The sequence below is a fragment of the Onychostoma macrolepis genome, chromosome 20, assembly GCF_012432095.1.
Source record: "Onychostoma macrolepis isolate SWU-2019 chromosome 20, ASM1243209v1, whole genome shotgun sequence".
In the NCBI taxonomy this organism is placed as follows: domain Eukaryota; kingdom Metazoa; phylum Chordata; class Actinopteri; order Cypriniformes; family Cyprinidae; genus Onychostoma; species Onychostoma macrolepis.
Window position 1 is genome coordinate 22,549,159 of NC_081174.1, and position 21,439 is coordinate 22,570,597.

The window sequence follows — 21,439 nt, forward strand, 5'->3', positions numbered from 1 at the left end:
AATGTAAAGTAGTGAGTGTACAGCTTGTATAGACCTTTTTCTGAACGCGGAAGTCTCCCCCGATTAGAACGGTGCTTTACATTTCCGGTTTCTAGTCACATTTATATTTTCAGAGCCGATAATATAATGTGAAACCTATTAAAGTCATTTAAAAAAATTATGTGGAGCCATTGTTTCATCACTTTACAGCAGGGGTTCCCAAACACGTTCCTGGAGCCTCCCCAACACTGCACATTTTGCATGTCTCCTTTGTCTGAAACACCCATTTCTGGTCTTGGAGTTGCTACTAATGAGCTGATGAGTTGAATCAGGTGTGATTGATAAAGGAGACATGCAAAATGTGCAGTGTTGGGGAGGCTCCAGGAATGAGTTTGGGAACCCCTGCTTTACAGTGTCGCAATGACCGTGTTTTTGCAGTAAAGGACCAGTCATAGTTCAATCAGTGGGAAGATGACATGAAGCGACGAGAGGTTATTGCATTGAAAACAAATGAGTGCACATACAGCTCCCAATCGGGGTGAAGTTCATGGGATTTTGTACACAGAATGATAAGAACAAACATTATTTTAACATATATTATTATTTCACACTCAGTATTTTAACTTAAGCGCTTCAAGCCATATACAGTGCCTGACAAGACAGATTTTCTGATACGCAAAACAAGTACTTTAAAGGAATTCCTTAGCTTATACTGCCCTTACTGTGGCAGCCAACAACAGCACAGCAACCCTCCGCACATTTTTATATATATTTATATTGAAAAAGTTTCAATTCAATCTATCTTTTTTTTACCCCGTTTTAATGGATTTCTATGGAACACGAGAGCACCCAAACGGAAGTTAGAATCCATCATGGCGCCGCTCATCGGTTATTCAGGAAAAAGGTCTATAACAGTGTAAATTAAACAAAATAACTCAACACAGCCATTAATGTCTAAACCGCTGGCCACAAAAGTGAGTACACCCCTAAGTGAAAATGTCCAAATTGGGCCCAATTAGCCATTTTCTCTCCCTGGTGTCATGTGACTCGTTAGTGTTACAAGGTCTCAGGTGTGAATGGGGAGCAGGTGTGTTAAAGAGAGTCAGAGAGAGAGAGAGAGAGAGAGAGAGAGTACAGTAACTGGCATGTGAGCAAAATTTCATGATATACAAATGTCTCAATAAAATTTACCTCTACATGTGTTATTGATGCTGATGGGGAGACTTGAGTTTGTTGCAGTGAATCCATCCAGACATGAGCAATTGTAACTTCCCATTTCAGTTGTGCAGTTGGAATTTGGACCACATACAGATGGACTGAACAGACATTTATTTATATCTGGAAAGGGAATAACACATTTATGAACAATATCTTGAATATTTATAATCATTTTTTAATTACAGAAAAATATATAATTAGGAAAAAATGTTTAAAATGCAAATAAATCTGAAAATCATGATAATGCAAATAAATGAATCGCACCTTTGCATGGGTTAATGCTATTAACAGTTACATTCATTTTTGTAACGTTATATCCTTCCCGACAAGAGCGTGAATAGTTTCCGAATAGTTTTCAGTGTTTGTTTCATGTATATATTTAATAAATGTTTTATTAACAAAGTTCGGGAGGAGCACGTTCATATAATCAACTAATTCAGCACAGGTTACTTAATAAGAATTACACACACACACACACACACACACACACACACACACAGTGTGTGAGTTCTCTGGGTTCGGGCTATATTCCGAGCTCGGAGCCCATCCCTCGGACAGCACGCCAAGTACAGTATTTCACAGAAGTGAGTACACCCCTCACATTTTTGTAAATATTTTATTATATCTTTTCATGTGACAAAACTGAAGAAATGTCACTTTGCTACAATGTAAAGTAGTGAGTGTACAGCTTGTATAATAGTGTAAATTTGCTGTCCCCTTAAAATAACTCAACACAGCCATTAATGTCTAAACTGCTGGCCACAAAAGTGAGTACACCCCTAATTGAAAATGTCCAAATTGTGCCCAATTAGCCATTTTCTCTCCCCGGTGTCATGTGACTCGTTAGTGCTACAAGGTATCAGGTGTGAATGGGGAGCAGGTGTGTTAAAGAGAGTGAGAGAGAGAGAGAGCGAGAGAGAGAGAGACGTTTTGACTTATTTTTCATTTTTAACAACTTTGTATCCTGACCAAGAGAAAATAAACAAACCACTGACAGTTAATTCAGATGATTGTTTACATTCTAAATCAACCATGGCCAGTGCAGCATATTGGCCCCGCCCCTTCATCTACCCTCAGAAGAGTTCCGAGAAATCCAAGCAACTCGTCAGACAGAAGCAGTTGAAGGAAACACCGGAAACAGTGATTACGTTTACATGGACATCAGTAATCTAATTATTTACCTTATTCTGAATAAGACAATATTATGATTAAGGTGTTTACATGAGTTGCTTTTAGAATAATCCTTTCATGTTCCCGTTTTACATGTTATAGTACATAGATCGATTAATGGAATGCGTCATTACATCACCACACGACGACATCTGACGTCCCCTCCAGAATTTCATATAGTATAAACATATAGTTTCGTCTTCGTTATGATGCCATATACAGTTTTGGGTATTTCATTTTTAATTTTATGAACGCTTCAAGTGCAGTTAATTATTTGTACGTGCGTACAGGCAGGTGTTGAAGCTCTTTTATTTGCTGTCAAACGGTTGATCGCTGCCGTGTGTGTATCCTGTCGCAAAATGCGGCGAAAAATCCTACACGACGGTAATAGTTTGATTAAAGTGTTTACATGTCTGTACTGCCCTTCAATAATGCGACTAAAATAGGAATACTCCACATGTCTTAATTCGATTTGTGTTTACTTAGGTTATGATTTTAGCCGGATTAAGGTGATCAAAAATCTCTGTTTACATGGTAGACTCTTAATCGGAATATTGTTGTCCATGTAAACGTACTCACTGTGTCTATTTACTCGTCTTAAAATCGGAGTATTGATGTCCATGTAAACGTACTGACTGTTTGCTGACCAAGACCAGAGTGCCCTGACTAACCTGCTCTTCTACACTGAACACAGCCTTTTATGGCACACTGCTTTCTGTCAGCATTTTCCCTTCACCAAGAAAAGAGGCATCTGAAAAGGCAGACAAATCCTAGTATTTGAAGATACTAAAAACAACAACTAAATAAGATATTTGACCTTAAACTTGTATCAAAATGGCACTGTCATGATACAAGGATCAGAGTCTGCTCTCAAAGTCTTCATTGAAGAACTTGAAGAAATAAAAACACTTGCACTGTCTGATGATGATGATGATCATCCCCCACAAGTTAACAACAAGGATCCAAACACTGATACCTCCCCTGGAAAATCAGACCAAAACATCGCAATGACTCCAACAACTATAACTTCAATGTCAAGAATGAAAGACAGTTTTTCACTCCTGGAGGTAGAGGTAGTAGAGCTAAAAGAATTCTCCCACCTAAGCAACAACAATATGGAACAACTTACAAATGACATATTGAATTTGAGACAAGAGATTAAATATCTGCAAAGAGACAGAGAAGAAATGTCAAAGGAGCTTCAACAAACTAAAGATGAAGTGAGCAGCTAACAGAAGTCAGAGCAGAAATGCAAGAGGAGCTCTCTGCCTTGAAGTCGATACTCCACAGCAAGGATAAACTCATTAACAGTTTGTAAGAAAAACTCAATTCTGTTCCAGCACTTAAAGAGACTTCTACTGAACCATCAATGTGCCCAGAGATCCTCATGAAAAATCCTCAAGCTGAACAACTAGCAATGAAGAGAGAGTCTCACAGCTCGACTGATCCAGCAAATCAGATTGATATCTCCGCTGCAGAGGACCCGAGAGAAACACAGGCTCTTATCCTGATCGACTCCAAGGCCAAGAAAATCTGGTGCCCAAACACAAAAAGTGCTTTTCAGGTCCTGTCTGATAGAAACCTGAATGAAAACTATAAACACATCATAATTCACACAGGGACAAATGATTTAAGGGCCATGAAGGGCCATGTGGCTCCTGTGATCAGAGAGCTGGCAATCAGAGCCACTCAACGTTTCCCAGACGCAAAAATAACTCTGTCCGCATTACTACCACGCACTGATGTACCATTCCACGTGATTCATGGAAATAATGTGGAACTCTCCAGAAGCTGTGCGCTTATTCCTAATGTTCATCTCGCCCATCACATTGATATACAACCACATCATATGTATGACCATGTGCATCTCAACAAGCAAGGAGTGAAAGTCTTCGCCAGAGTGATGAAAAGCACAGCCCTTGGAAACGCACCAGAAAACAGCACAAACTCCAACAACAAGAGAAGCTGTCAGCCAACAAGAACCCCTCATCCTCCAACAGAGCCCAGAGCAGCCGCCGGACCGCCATCACAACACAAGAGCTACGCAGCAGCAGTTCAATGACCACAAAACCCTGCAGCTGCTGAACTCAACCAGATAAGACGTCTGCTGAACACCGTCTGCTCCAGACTCATGATATAACTCACACATATTTACATATACACGCACACACTTTACAGACAAACCTATTCATGAAGTCTCTTAAAATCAGTTGTTCGAATATACAGGGTCTGCACTCTTCTACTTTCGGTAACAAGTCTGCAGACCAAGACTTACTCAGCAGTGTAACAGATATGGACATTTGTATCTTTCATGAAACGTGGTGTCGCAGTAATGAGGCTTTACATTGTCCAATAATTTAATAATTTAAAAATTCTAAAATTAAATATGGCCGTGACTCAGGTGGAATACTTATTTGGCACAAAGACAATTTGAAGCACTTGATAAAAATTGTTAAAATTGAAAATACATCTATTTGGCTTGAAGTGAAATCAGTCATATCACAGCATAATCTTTACCTCTGTGCGCTCTATATTCCACCTCACGACTCTCCCTATTACAACGAGCAAAGCTTTCTAAAGCTACAGACTGACATCTTGCACTTTCAGTCAAGAGGACATATTCTCATATGTGGAGACTTAAATGCCAGGACCGGAAGAGAAATTGATTATGTGAATATTGTAGATAATAATCACATATCCAACGACACCACGTTTCATTCTTCATTAATTATCACACCAAGAAACAGCTATGATAGTTTAGTCAACACCAATGGAAAACAAGTGCTAAAACTTTGTAAAGGTTTAGGGCTGTACATCATTAATGGCAGAACCAGAGGAGATCGTTTAGGCAGATTCACCTATTGCTCCAGATTAGGAGCCAGTGCAGTTGATTATTCAATTACAGACATTGACCCAAATTTTATTAATATAAACTTTATAGTTAGACCTCAACTTCCCATTTCTGACCACTGCCAAACAGTCCTTTACCTGAAATAGTCATGTGACCGGGTCAGTACTCCTCACCTCAGACATGAAAAACTGTTCCCTTTAAAACCAAAACTCAAACTCAAAGCTGAAAAATTCAAAGAAAACATGAGCAGCACTGTTATACTAAAAATGCTGGACGGCCTTATGTCCACAGATTTCACTCCAGATACTAATGGAATAAACTCAGCAAAATCCAATCTTAATTATATATTTCAAACTTTGGCCACTATATCTAACACTAAACAACCAAACAAACAGAATAAACAAACAAAAAATAAAAAAGAATATGTGGTTTAATAATGAATGCAACTGTCTCAGAAAAGACCTTCGACGACTTGCTAACAAAAAGCATAAAGAACCGGCCAATCAGACGCTACGGCTCACCTACTCCAACTGCTTGAAAAATTATAAAAAGCTAATTTGCAACAAAAGAGATCAATATTATGAAGCTAAAATTGATTAAATCGATGAATCAATAGACCAAAACTATTTCTGGAATCTCTTTAAAAAATTTGAAAGCCCCAAATCAAACATATTACTCCAGTGCAGCACAGTCTGGAGGTCTTACTTTAAAACTCTTTACCAAAAACTTGAACCAGACCTCAACCAGCCCCAAACAAAAACAAGAGAAAACTAGAAGATTTAAAGAAAAAAAATTAAAAATGACCAAAACCCATTGAACATGATTATAACATCAGAAATAACAGAGCACATTAAAAATCTCAAATTAAAGAAAGCATGTGGACAAGACAACATCAGTAATGAAATGCTCAAACTCAGCAGCCCTTACATAATTCAAGCTCTGGCAAAATTATTCAATCAGATCTTATCCTCTGGTGCCTAGGGGTAGTCGTGGCCTAATGGTTAGGGAGTCGGGCTTGTAACCTGAAGGTTGCTGGTTCGATTCTCGCACCGGTGGGAATTGTGAATGAACAGCACTCTCTCCAACTTCGATACCATGACTAAGGTGCCATTGAGCAACTTGCTAGATATAGTGGCCAAAGTTTGAAATATATAATTAAGATTGGATTTTGCTGAGTTTATTCCATTAGTATCTGGAGTGAAATCTGTGGAAATAAGGCCGTCCAGCATTTTTAGTGCACTTGTTCACTACTCACTGCTGTGTGTGTGCACTTGGATGGGTTAAATGCAGAGCACCATTTTGAGTATGGGTCACCATACTTGACAATACGTCACGAGTTAACTTCCCTAAGACCTGATCTGAAGGATTGATCACTCCTATACAGGTGCTGGTCATATAATTAGAATATCATCAAAAAGTTGATTTATTTCACTAATTCCATTGAAAAAGTGAAACTTGTATATTATATTCATTCATTACACACAGACTGATATATTTCAAATGTTTATTTCTTTTAATTTTGATGATTAGAGCTTACAGCTCATGAAAGTCAAAAATCTGTATCTCAAAATATTAGAATATTTACATTTGAGTTTGAATAAATGACCATCCCTACAGTATAAATTCTGGGTATCTCTTGTTCTTTGAAACCACAATAATGGGGAAGACTGCTGACTTGGCAATGATCCAGAAGACGAACATTGACACCCTCCACAAAGAGGGTAAGTCACAGAAGGTCATTACTGAAAGGTGTGGCTGTTTACAGAGTGCTGTATCAAAGCATATTAAATGCAAAGTTGACTGGAAGGAAGAATTTGGGTAGGAAAAGGTGCACAAGCAACAGGGATGACCGCAAGCTTGAGAATACAGTCAAGCAAAGCCGATTCAAACACTTGGGAGAGTTTCACAAGGAGAGAACTGAAGCTGGAGTCAGTGCATCAAGAGTCACCACGCTCAGACGTCTTCAGGAAAAGGGCTACCAAGCCACTTCTGAACCAGAGACAACGTCAGAAGCATCTTACCTGGGCTGTGGAGAAAAAGAACTGGAATGTTGCTCAGTGGTCCAAAGTCCTCTTTTCAGATGAAAGTAAATTTTACATTTAATTTGGAAATCAAGGTCCCAGAGTCTGAAGGAAGAGTGGAGAGGCACAGAATCCATGTTGCTTGAAGTCCAGTGTGAAGTTTCCACAGTCTGTGATGATTTGGGCTGCCATGTCATCTGTTGGTGTTGGTCCACTGTGTTTTCTGATGTCCCAACATGATCTCACAGAATTCCGTGTAATGTTCACGGATTTAATTAACCTCCGAATCTGTGGTGGCATCACGGAATCGCCGAAAATTCCGTGAGATCAGGTTGCAACACCACAGTCAACGCAGCCATCTACCAGGAAATTTTAGAGCACTTCATGCTTCCTTCTGTTGACAAGCTTTATGGAGATGCTGATTTCATTTTCCAGCAGGACTTGGCACCTGCCCACACTGCCAAAGGTACCAAAAGCTGGTTCAATGACCATAGTGTGCTTGATTGGCCAGCAAACTCACCAGACCTGAACCTCATAGAGAATCTGTGGTTTATTGTCAAGAGGAAGATGAGAGACACCAGACCCAACAATGCAGAAGAGCTGAAGGCCACTATCAGAGCAACCTGGGCTCTCATAACACCTGAGCAGTGCCACAGACTGATCGACTCCATGCCATGCCACATTGCTGCAGTAATGCAGGCAAAATGAGCCCCAACTAAGTATTGAGTGCTGTACATGCTCATACTTTTCATTTTCATACTTTTCAGTTGGCCGAGATTTCTAAAAATCCTTTCTTTGTATTGGTCTTAAGTAATATTCTAATATTTTGAGATACTGATTTTTGACTTTCATGAGCTGTAAGCTCTAATCATCAAAATTAAAAGAAATAAACATTTGAAATATATCAGTCTGTGTGTAATGAATGAATATAATATACAAGTTTCACTTTTTCAATGGAATTAGTGAAATAAATCAACTTTTTGATGATATTCTAATTATATGACCAGCACCTGTATATAAAAAAGGAGATAAATTCGATCCCAGTAATTACCGTGGTATTTGTGTGGGCAGTAACCTAGCAAAGTTTTTCTGCAATATAATAAACAACCGCATAGTGACATTCCTTACAAGACGCAATATCCTAAATAAATCACAATAAATTGGCTTTTTACCAAAACAACGTACATCCGACCACATCTATTCTCTCCACACTCTAATTAACAAAAATCTAAAGGGCAAACAAAGAAAAATATTTACATGTTTTGTTGATTTTAAAAAAGCTTTCGACTCTATTTGGCATGATGGTTTACTATACAAATTATTACAAATTGGCATTGGTGGAAAAACATTTGATGTTATACAATCCATGTATAAAAACAGTAAATGTGCGGTCAAAATTGGGAATCTCAGAAGTGCGTTCTTCCAGCAGGGTCATGGAGTGAGGCAGGGATGCAGTCTGAGCCCAACCCTGTTTAACATCGACATCAACGAGCTGGCAGAAGCTCTGGACCGCTCGCTCTGCACGACTCTGAAGTCAAATGTCTGCTGTATGCGGACGATCTGGTTCTGCTGTCCCCCACAGCCGAGGGTCTCCAGCACAGCCTGGCCCTGCTGGAACACTGTGAGGAATGGGGTCTGACGTTCAACCTGGACAAAACCAGAGTCATGGTGTTCCAGAAGAAGGCCAGGTCTCAGGTAAGCAGATACCAGTTCAGTTACAGAGGAGAAGTCCTCGAGCACAGCACCAGCTACACTTACCTGGGCATCGAGATCTCTGCAACAGGGGGCTTCAGTCTGGCTGTGAAGGCCTTGAATGAGAAGGCCCGGAGGGCATTTTATGCCATCAAATCACGGTTTGGCCAATTAAAATGATCAATTAAAACATGGATCAAATTATATCACGCAATCATTAAACAAATGCTACTGTACGGGAGTGAAATTTGGGGACCAATAATACATTTTAACTAGAAATTATCAAAAACATTTTAGGGGTCCATAGAGGTACGTCCAATGATGCCTGCAGAGCTGAATTAGGCTTATACCCACTGAAGACTGAGATCCAGAAGAGATGTGTTCAGTTCTGGCATCACCTCCATCAATCTGATCCTGATTCAGTCCAATATAAAGCCCTCCTCGCCAATGAAACCTCAGCAGAAGCTCATGCTCTAAACACGCTCGCTCTTCAGCTAGTCCATAAAACCCAGCTCCTCACTGACTACAGCTACAACCCCAAAGCCATTATTAAAGAAATTGACAAAAATCTGAAAGACGATGATGAATCTCTAAAAATACACTTTGACCTTCCAAATAAACTCCAATGCTACTCAACCCTAAACAGAACCACTAAATTTGCCAATTATTTATTGATTAGATCATTTAAAGAAAGACAAATCCTCTCCAAATACAGATTAAGCAACCATGATTTAGAAATAGAGAGAGGAAGACATAGACAAACATGGACAGAGCAAGAGCAGAGGATCTGTAGACACTGTGATCTACAGCAAATAGAGAACGAGAAACACTTCCTGCTGATTTGTCCTAAATATCACAATGTGAGGGAAACATTTCTCCCCAGATTTGAAGCCCTGATCGCATCATTTACTGAACTTAGTGATACTGAGAAAATGCCCTTCTTACTTGGAGAAGGTGATAACACAGCTGCACTAGCTGCTAAATATGTATTAACCATTCACAATGTTAGAGGTTAAAAATGATTAACTCTAAACTGACTTACTTTATCTTTTCATTTATTTAGATGGATTTTATTTATTATTATTTAGGTTGTTATTTATGTTGTTGTTGTTATATACTGTATATGTTAATGCTTTGGCCACATTGTGTTACACAGTCATGCTAATAAAGCTGAACTGAATTTAATTGAATTGAGAGGGAGAGAGAGTACAGTAAAGCAACATTTCATGATATACAAATGTCTAAATAAAATATACCTGTACATGTGTTATTGATGCTGATGGAGAGACTTGAGTTTGTTGCAGTGAATCCATCCAGACATGAGCAATTGTAACTTCCCATTTCATTTGTGCAGTTGGAATTTGGACCACATACAGATGGACTGAACAGACATTCATTTATATCTGGAAAGGAAATAACACATTTTAGAACAATATCTCAATATTTAAATAATTTTCTAATTATAAGAAAAATGTTATTCAAAAAAAGATGTTTTTAAAATTAACAAATTAAATGAAAAACATAATTATGCAAATAAATTAATCACACCTATGCATAGGTTGCTGCTATTAATAGTTTCATTCATGTTTCATTCATCCTTCCCAACAAGAACATGAATAGTTACATTTAGTTACATTGACTTTCACAACATATCAACCTGGACTACAATTCCCATCATCCATTGCACTGATGACAAATACACAGCTGATTGCACTAATCACACAACTGATTCCCATCACACGCCTTACTTAAGCCATGGACTTTCCTCTTCCTCTTGGCCGATTATTGTTTAGTGTTTATCACTGTGATAGCTGATAGCTACTTTATGGCGCCTGCTCTAGTTTTCATAGGCTGTATCCGAAATCGCCCCCTATACCCTCATTCACTATTCCCTACATTAGTCCACTCATACAGTTCACTTGAAGGAGTGAATGAAAACGAGTGAGTGAATTCGGACACTCGGTGCACCGGAAGGACTGCTGCTTTTGCATAGTTTGTTTGCTGTTTAATAATCATTTGAAACAGGCAGCTCCAGTAATAAGATTGAAGGATTTATCTTGAACTCTGTCATGGAAATTATGTATAAACCCTAATAGTCAATTTACAATTAATTTGTACATTTGTTGTATTACGCCGTGGACGAGCGCTTCTAAAATTAATGAATGGATGATTCAGCTGCGGGCGCCATCTTCTGGCGAGACGCGAGAATTCATTCAGCGCGCGACTCTCACAGTGCATTATGGGGATTCTCTAGCCGTTGAGTGTACATCGGTTATACACTCGTTTTTGCGGTGCATTGTGGGATTGAATGAGTGCACTCGAGAACATCCACTATGGTTTCGAACACCACTTAAAATGGCTGTCCACTCAAATAGTGCACTATTTGAGGGTATAGGGGGCGATTTCGGATACAGCCATAGTCTGGCCTTGCCTGTTTTCATGGTTCCTGGTTCTTGGTTCCTGATTCTTGCCACGTATCTTGGATTAACGCTTTGCTTGCTGTTTCGGACTGTGTTTGCTCCTCACCTGGATTTATGCTCAAATTTATGGATTACCCCTTTTGTCAAGCCCTCTGGATTACGTTTGCTGTCGTCTGACTCAAGCCTGTTTGGGATTGCTCTTTTGTCTTGCCTGTGCCATACCTGTTTGCTGATGTTTGACCCTGCCTGTGTTTGACTGTTTCTAAATAAAAACTTGCACATGGATCCGTACGCCTCACATCTCGTCAGCTCCGTTACAATAACACATTTTGGAACAATATCTCAATATTTAAATGATGTTCTAGTTTGAAGAAAAATGTCATTTGAAAAAAAAAAAGATGTTTTTAAGTTTTTAACAAATTAAATGAAAAGCATAATGCAAATAAATGAATCACACCTGTGCATGATTTGCTGCTATTAACAGTTTCATTTGTGTTTGTAATGTTATATCCTTCCCAACAAGAGCATGAGTAGTTTCCGTTGTAAATGGAACAGTTAGCATTCAGCCCACACTCCAACGAGGAGTTGCCACATGCATTAGCATCTGAAATAAAACAAATGATAACATGGCTGCTGACAAAATTAAAATGTCCAGGCTGACAGTATCCATAAACCATGTCAGCTTTAAATCATGTAGGACAAATACAAACTGACTGTTCAGATATTCAGATTATAACAAAAAGACTATATATATATATATATATATATATATATATATACACAGTATATATTATTGAAGGTCAGCGTATGCATATGTAATAGGAGCATTGTTTTTGCACAAGATCTGATTTTGCTGATCGCTACAGTTTTGGATACATTCACTTCAACAACATGATGTATTTCTCTGGATCTGTGAAGACATAATATGACTTTAATAATCATCTATGCAAGAGTATAGGCCTTTACTCTTTAAATAAACAATAACAAGCCACTCTCTCCAAACAAATGGCCTATTATGTAAAATAACTGATCCTTTATTTTTATACAGATAACATAAATCTTTTATTAGGACATTTTATTTAGAGGACAAAACTGTGAATCAGACCTGCACTTCTTCGTCTTATATGATGTGCTGACCCATCTGTGAAGCTAAACTGGATTAATATAAAAAGAAAAAAAAATTAATTTCAGACTTAGCAAAGTTTCTCATGTCTTCTCACACTTAAAGAACGTCACCAATTCCAAAAGTATTTATTTACATAAAAATATGTATGCCATGACATATGGTTATGGGATCAATGTTGCGTACTGTATATCTTATATGTAACAAAAGTCTTTTGAAAAAGTCGTAGAAAATGTTCATCATTCAATTATTTTACGATTTTCATTGCTGTATGATAAAATTGATAAAACATCCTTTCCTTACCTGCGAATCCATACTTATTCCTGAAAAATCGATAATTTCCACAACACATACATGGGTCAGTAGGATAGCCATGGCAATTCCTAATAGGTATTTTAACATTTTCCCTGAAACTGAGAAATAATAAATTTTCCTAAATTGTACTCATTGTTAGACAAACCAAATCTGTCTCATCAGCCTAATTTACCCAACCATCAAACACATTTTCTGAGATTACATTCACTGTGCCACTGTCTCACAGACCTCAAATGTTAGTATGGATGTCAAAAACCATAACTATAATGACATACTACTTAAAAATACTTAGTTGTGTGCCTCAACAAAATTGTAACAAAATGAAATTTTTGCAAATCATTAGCTAATAATTCATTAAACAGGTAAAGCAATCTTTTGATGCTTATCAACTGCCAACAAAAAACGCAGTAAAATATCATATCAAATATATTGTATTGATTATGCTTATACTGCAGGATTTCTAACAAAAGTATGTGTATTTTTTGTACCTTCACTGGCCATGTTTCGCATTCAAGGTAAATTTCTTCAAATTCACTTTAGCTTATTTGTTCAGAACGTGGATTTTCTTTTATTTATCCAGACATCCTGGATTTCTCTGTAAAACATAAAATTATGTCATATAATAACCAATATATAACCAAAGGTCATACACAGGCATGATACTGTTACACATATACATATATAAGTATTAACGAGTTAATTTAATTCGTTATGGGGAAAAAAATATTGGGTTAAAATTATTAATGCATTTAAAGCACCCGCGCAGGTTGTACAACTCGCTGCGTAATTATATATGCACCTAAAAATCAAGGTATCGGTGCAAAAATGCCCCTGGTATGAGTTTTTGTCTCATATTTATATAATATATGATATAGTTAAGTATTTTCACATGAGCAAAGAGTGCAGTATCACACAAGTGCTTGTCCCGAATAGCACAAGTGCAAATATTATATTGATTTTATACAACAGTTCAATAAATAAGAAGTTAATATTATCTTATATTTTAGACACAAAATTGTATATTTTTGCTCAATTTGCCAACAAAAAATATTACCTATAGCCTAAAGCAACAGTAGAATTGTATTGAATGATTTGAAGGAATTAATGACTCGTTAAGACATTTGCCGCCACCTACTGGCAGTTTTAGTTTCTTATTTAGAGTGTCATTTCCTACCTGGTCTCATGGCATTTACGTACCTGGGTGCACTTTTTAGCGTGACATGAAATACGTACCAATAAGTACATATCACAGCAGTTTCCAAAATAAATGAACACTTTCACACAAATTTATAGAGTTGCGATTAATAAAGCGTAATTTTCGCACAATTACATGAAGAATATCATGCTATGACTTCAAAACAATATTAATATGCTGGGAGATTTGAAAACTGATGCTTTTGAACGTTAGCATCACACACATCCAGCTTCATATCTATGGGTTTTCATAGATGACAAGTTTGTTCGGTAGCTCACGGAGTACGGAGACGGACTTAGGAGACGAGAAGCACCGGTTCGAATACCGTGTAACAAAGCAAATCTGTGTAAAAGGAAGTTCAAATGGCACAGTTTCATCAGCTAATACGTTTTTATATCAGTTTTGCATTTGTTAACACTATCGGGTAGGTTTAGGGCTGGATTTGGTGTAGGGCATATTTCCAACATGATAGAGCATTAACCTTTAGCGACAGTCCCCAGATATTTGAATTCTGAACCGCCGCAATACATATCTGAAGCAACGTAATAAAAAACCAGCAATACGTACCAATATCTACGTAATAAAAACGTGCCAGGGTTCACATATTGAACCTGTGTTTTAGCGCCACTCAGTGGACATTTCTATTTGAAACTGCGGCGAAATGTGCAGCAAGGTACGTAAAACGGTGTCGCACAAAAAGTGCGCAGAGGTATGCTGCAGCAGATCCTACGTACCTTTTGCATCTCTATCGCGTTTTCAGTTGAAACATAAAAATGCAAGTTACTTGTGAGGTTATTTTATTTTATTTTATTTTTAATAGGCCTACGTGGGATCACCACAGAGCGGATCTGTCATTTTACATTCACATAGGCTACGTCCTATATCTGAGTAACATAACTGTCGCATTTGTTCTGGCCAAATAAAACTTAAATGTTTTAAAATAAATCACGCTACTAATGTTTATTTTTAAAGATTGCTCAGTAAGATCAGATATAGAAAATAAAAATGGGGAAAAAACAACAAGAAGTCTTTATTCCATCGGATCTTGTAGTAATTATTATCACTTAAACTTATTTCGCCACTTTAAAAGCCATGCGATATTTACTAGCACGGGTTCTGTCACTGTCCCTTTTTGACTGCGGGCTCTCTGCAACTATAGGTTATCTGGTTTTGACAGCAGGCGATTCCTCAAATGTTAACAATGATTGCCGTTTAGAACTTTACTGATGAACACAGCCATCTTGATGACAAGTTTAAATTCAAGCATTGTAAGAACAAGCTACAAGCGTTACACCCACACAGCCCATAGTAGCTGTTTATAGACGTGACGTTACACTGATGTCTCATTTTTGTTCATTTTTAACCTTACAAAGTTATATGTTGCATCTAAAAAAAAAAAAAAAAAGAAAGAATATTCCATATTATTAAAAAAAAAAAAAAAAAGCATTAAAGGGACAATAAAAATTCTGTCATTATTTGCTCACCCTTATGGTGTTTAAAACCTGTAATCTTTCTTTTGAGGAAAATAAAAGAATATAGTTTGAAGAAAACTGTTTTGTACATATGTTATCTTCTATATATACAGTATACACACATACATATGGCCTAAATAGTGATATATATACAGTATATATATATATATATATATATACAGGTGCATTTCAATAAATTAGAATGTCGTGAAAAAGTTCATTTATTTCAGTAATTCAACTCAAGTTGTGAAACTCGTGTATTAAATAAATTCAATGCACACAGACTGAAGTAGTTTAAGTCTTTGGTTCTTTTAATTGGTTCTTTTAACTGATCACCTCCATGCCATGCTGAATTGAGGCAGTAATTAAAGCAAAAGGAGCCCCTACCAAGTATTGAGTACATATACAGTAAATGAATATACTTTCCAGAGGGCCAACAATTCACTAAAAATGTTTTTTTTATTGGTCTTATGAAGCATTCTAATTTGTTGAGATAGTGAATTGGTGGGTTTTTGTTAAATGTGAGCCAAAATCATCACAATTAAAAGAACCAAAGACTTAAACTACTTCAGTCTGTGTGCATTGAATTTATTTAATACGAGTTTCACAATTTGAGTTGAATTACTGAAATAAATGAACTTTTCCACGACATTCTAATATATTGAGATGCACCTGTATATCCCTACACACACACATGCAGCTTTGATAAGCAATAAGAGACTTCTTTAAAAAACATCTTACTGATTTCTTACTTTTGAGCAATAGTGTGTATATAAACACACATGTGACATTCTAAACAAATTTAGTATTCTTACCTTGCTTCTGGGAGAGAGAAAAAAAATGCTGATATGATGCCCTGAACTATCAAGCAATCTGTCTGAAGAAGAGTGTTTGTTTCCTTGATCCTCCTACAGAAATGATCCTCCTACAGAACACATGCCTGATTGGAATAATACAATTGCAAGTATTCTTTCTGCTAAGATTTCATACTGCTTAATACCTAATTAAAAAGTACAGTGTGTTTTGATAAGAAGATGACTGCAAATGTAACATGAGAAAGACAAGTGCCAAGTGAAGAAAACTGACAATTGATTCAGTTCTTGACTGATTGCATTCCTGTGTGTGTGCGTGCGTGTGTGCGTGTGTGCGTGTGTGCGTGTGTGCGTGTGTGCGTGCGTGTGTGTGTTTCCAGGGTTGTTAAGGTTACAAGTTCAAGTTCAAGAATCTGATACTCCAGACAGGTTTTTTTTGTTTTTTTAAGCTCAAAATTTTCCTGGTTTTTACATGAATATATTTAGGATAGCTACTTTATACCTGTTACACACAATATCATATCAGCTACAGTATGTGTAATAATATGTAGCGTATAACCATCGTAATTAGGAGTAATAAAATATCTTGGAAAAAATTGTTTATTTTAATTATTTTTTTATTTTTTTATTTTTTGCACTGCTGTGAGCTTGAGCATACACTTTTTTTTTTTTTTGAAGAAAAAAAAAAACAAGTGGGAAATAATTTTTTTTTTAAAATGTCTTTTTCAGATTAAATTAAAATAAGAATTAAAAGGACATGCAACATATCAGCAACAAGGCTTGCACATATCAGACAGCCATTATCATGACAATCCTAACACTATCTCCTCTCCTTGTGATAAGGGAGAAATGTGCCTAAAATTACCAGAAAAACTTGTTATGAGATTAGTGGATAAAATGACTTACACAGCGATGCCATAGAAGAACCATTTTTGGTTCCGCAAAGGACCATTCAGTCAAACATTCTTTAAAGAACTATTTCTTTCTTACCTTTTTATAAGAACCTTCTTTCACCACAAAGAACAGTTTGTGAAACAGAAAGGTTCTTCAGATGTTAAAGGTTCTTTATGGAATCATTTATATAAAAGGTTCTTCTGTAGCATCGTGAAGCACCTTTACTTTTAAGAGTGTACTATGAATGTTGAAAATTAGCCACTACATTAACTGATATGTTCCTATTTTCATGTGACTCCAAAATGAGTGCAGCTCATGGACATAGCAAAAATTAAGACATGAATGAATTATTTGTACAGTAAGAACACCATGTGAAAACTGCAAATTATGAACTAAAATTATAATATTAATAATAGCATGGTAATTAACAGTAATAATAAATGTCTTGATTACATGTGTTACACTTTAAAACAGCCATTAAAATATATATTAGTTTTCCACTCCATGATTCTGTCATTGTTTCCACATAGCTGACCTGACACTCTTCCCAAGTTTCTGGAGAGTCAATATAATATCTCATCTTAACCCACATTTCTTTTAGTTTCAGCAGTCAAATACCCATAAGCACCCTGTTACTGGGATAAAATTTACCAATATTATTGCAATTTACCCCATAGTTGCAAATCTAGCACCATAGTGGCTTAATTTAACAGAGACATTCTCTCTGTACCACATATTATCACCTGCAATTTGAACACTAAAATACTACATCTGAATGGAGATGTCAGAAGTCCAAAGTTCTGTAGCACTACACGGCGGTCCTTTTTGCATTGTTTCAAGCCATTTTATTCTTGAACTGGATAATGGGTTTCTTTTCAGACCACTTGCATTTATGGATGTGAAACTTTCCATGTAGTAAAAAGATTTAATATTAAAAAAAAAATTCCCTTAGTAAATAAAAACAAAATCACGTTGTTTGTCTTTTATTGCCGAACTATACAGAGAATTTAATTTACAAAGTGTAATCACAAATAAATTATCCAAGGAATGACATAAACCGAAATAACAAGTGAAAAGGTTTCAAGTATGTATTTTGTGTGCACATAATCGTCATACAAATCTGAAAGCAAGCAAGCCTCCCATCTAAGGCAGATGCAGAGAAACGTTCGCAAAAGAACCCGACTGTAAGTGCATTAATATTATTAGTTTTAACTCCTTTCATATGCCTTTCATATTTCAAGTTTTTTCCACATTTTCCCGATTAGTCTTTGATGTAAAGGTATACCGGAAGTACAGATACACTGCTTTGCGGGAAAGCGGAAGTTAGCTGACGTCATTGTGAAAAGGGTCTTCTTGAGGGTCGTGCTGAATGAAGTAATGGACGCTATACCTGTCACAAACTGAGCCGATAACCAAGGGTGAGAGGTGCAATGTGACTTTATTTAAATGAATGAATAAACAGAGGAAGTAAGGGAGTCGATGAGGGTCTAGGGATGGGGTAAAGAATAATGTCCTTGGGAGTGAGTATCCGGGGAGCAATGGAAGGAGTCGTAGGAATTCGCTGGAGTAACGGTGGAGTAACACAGGGGAGATCTGAGGAGTAAGCACAAGAGCATTTAGGGAAAAGAGGAGCCTGGTCAGTGTTCAGGGTGTGAACCGTAGACCGGACGATGAATGCCAGAGAGTGTGAGTGCTTTATGGGAGTGCTGATGAGGGTGCGCAGGTGCTGGTGATTAGAACGCAGGTGATTGCGATCTCGTGATTCCTGGTGATGACGGAGACAGTGACTCTCTGACAATACCCAGTAAGGTATTATGTCTTCTTAAAAATGAATGTAATGAAAAACCTAATCTGGATTATATAACTAATTCAATTTTTATTGGAAATATTAATATTTTACAAAAACAACATAGCAAATAAATACATAAGAAATTTAGTAAATTATGTTACATATCCTCCAGCTAGATTTTTCTGGTCATCAATATTTGGAGACTTAAATTGGTGTAAGGCTTGGAGAATGGTTGATAAATTCTTTGTTAATAACCAAGTAAAGGAAGTTTCGTATAAAATATTGCGTAGAATTTATCCAGTGAAACATGTATTGGAACGTTTTAAATTGAATATTGACTACTCCTGTGAATTTTGTAGTAATGAAAAATAAACAATTTTTCATTTATTTTTTCATTGCATCTATACAAAGATATTTTGGGTTGATGTTGAGAATTTCATTTTCATCAAGAAAACTTAATACAGCTGTTAAACTGGGTGGGTCTGATATAATGATATATGTTGATGATTATGGGATAGAAAAGGATAAAGCGTATATTATTCAATTATTGGTTGTAATGGGGAAGTTTCATATAGCCTACACAAAATGAAGTGGTCGGGTGGTAAACCAATTTTTTTTTAATTTTATCAACGAATTTAAACAATACTGTAATGTGGTATATAAATGTAAAACAAAAAAAAGTTCTCAGGACTTCTAACATTATCTGCAAATTTGAAATAGACAAGTAAACTGTACCATCTTCATTATTTTAGTTGTTTTATTTATTTATTTTATGTTTTCTTTTTTCCTCTGGCTAATTTTGTGTACTGATGGCATTTATATGCAAAGTTGTATTTCTCTTGTTGTTATATATGTTCATATGCAATAAAAAAAATTTTTTTAAAAAGGTCGTGCTGAATGAATTTCTGCATCTCACCAGAAGATGGCGTCTGCAGCTAAATCATATGCTGCCTTCACGCCATATCGTAATTACCGTAACAGTAGGTGCGTTCGACTTAAGGCAGCGCTGCGCAGATTGATCAAATTTTGACTTGAAGCAGAGAATGCCAGTTAGAAATTTTGTCCGACTTGAGACGGCGTCGATACCACGTGTGGCATCAAAGTGCTGCGAGAGCAGGCTTGTTTGAGATGCGCCTCGCCTCGCCTGAAATGTAGGCGAGATTAGGCGGCTGCAGTGAGGGGAGGAGTGAAATAAGCACAGTCAAGATGGACAGTTCTGCCCTCTCAAAGTGGAACAGATACCTACGAGATCAAAGGCAGATATCGCCTCAGTAAGCCGGATGGAGGCAAAAGCCAATTCCTTCATCCGCAAATGGCTCGGCTTACCACGGTGCTTCTCAGCTGCTGGCCTGTATGGATGGAACTCACTCCAGCTACCCTTGAAATCCATCACCTTGGGCTACAGGCAGGAGAAGGCAAGGCTGGTGATGGAATTAAGGGACTCCTCCGACAGGGCAGTGGCTGATGAAAATGCCAGAGTTGAGACAGGAAGGAAATGGAGGGCTAAGGAGGAGGTGCAGAAGGTGATGGGAAGACTGCAACATCAACAAATTGTGGGCATGGTCCAGACAGGGCGGGCAGGCCTTGGATGGATGGAGCGAGCCACCCATCCTATGGTCCAAGGCGAGTAGGAAGGAGAGGAAGGACCTAGTTGTTGCAGAGGTCACCAGGATTGAGCAAGAGGAGCTCAGAGTAAGGTCTGTGGCACAGGGGGTGGACAACTTGGGAGGGTGTTGCGAGCCGAGCAATCAGCTGGGTAGAGTTCTGGAAACTGCCACAGGCTTGGCTCAGTTTCCTCATTAGGGCAACATACGACACCCTCCCGAGCCCTAAAAACCTCCATCAATGGTTTGGAATAGAGCAATACTGCGACCTCTGCAGTACCATCAATGCCTCACTCCAGCATGTTCTGTCGGGCTGTAAAACAGCACTGACACAGGGTCGGCTTAGATGGCGGCATGAACAAGTGCTCAGGAAGCTGGCAGAGGTGCTGGAGAAAAATCGGCAGGAGGCAAACAACCAGAGTCCATTAGAGAGCCGATGCAGGATCCACTTCCTCAGGCAGGGGGAACCCGCAATGCATACCAGCAAGAGACCACCCACCAAGCTATTAACACCAGGGGCGGTGTGGAAGATGGAAGTGGACCTGGGAAGGCAGCTCCAGTTCCCACAGGAGATATGCAGCACCACCTTAAGACCAGACATGGTGCTGTGGGCTGCAGCTGTGAAGTCAGTGATACTGATCGAGCTGACAGTGCCATGGGAGGAGGAACTGGAAGCTGCCTACCAGAGAAAGAAGGCGAAGTATGCAGACCTGGTTGTGGAGTGCAGAGAAAGTGGATGGAGTGTGAGGTTGTACCCGGTGGAGGTGGGAGCCAGAGGCTTTGTGGGCAGATCAACATCATGCCTGCTCAAGGACTTGGGACTACGGGGAGCCACACTGAGCAGATCCACTAAAGAGCTCTCTGAGGAAGCGGATAAAGCAAGC

The 21,439-nt window shown here is 37.8% G+C and overlaps 1 protein-coding gene across 1 annotated transcript; it reads right to left on the minus strand.

The window, feature by feature from the left end:
- Positions 1-868: 868 nt before the first annotated feature.
- LOC131526624 (adhesion G protein-coupled receptor E1-like) lies at positions 869-16,523 on the minus strand. Its single transcript, XM_058754970.1, has 8 exons — positions 16,272-16,523; positions 13,278-13,384; positions 12,778-12,887; positions 12,457-12,505; positions 11,809-11,955; positions 10,188-10,334; positions 1,171-1,317; positions 869-885 (listed from the first exon to the last, which is right to left on the minus strand). Exons 2-8 carry the CDS (start codon positions 13,297-13,299, stop codon positions 869-871), a joined length of 639 nt encoding a protein of 212 aa, XP_058610953.1. The 5' UTR covers positions 13,300-13,384; positions 16,272-16,523.
- Between the last annotated feature and the right edge of the window lie 4,916 nt (positions 16,524-21,439).

Bases quoted from the DNA above. Each gene is read 5' to 3' on its own strand.
- LOC131526624 (XM_058754970.1), bottom strand. From the start codon at position 13,299: ATGCGAAACATGGCCAGTGAAG. The intron at 12,888-13,277 runs GTACAAAAAATA...ATTATTTCTCAG, and splicing joins GCGAAACATGGCCAGTGAAG to TTTCAGGGAAAATGTTAAAA. The intron at 12,506-12,777 runs GTAAGGAAAGGA...ATATTAATCCAG, and splicing joins GAATAAGTATGGATTCGCAG to TTTAGCTTCACAGATGGGTC.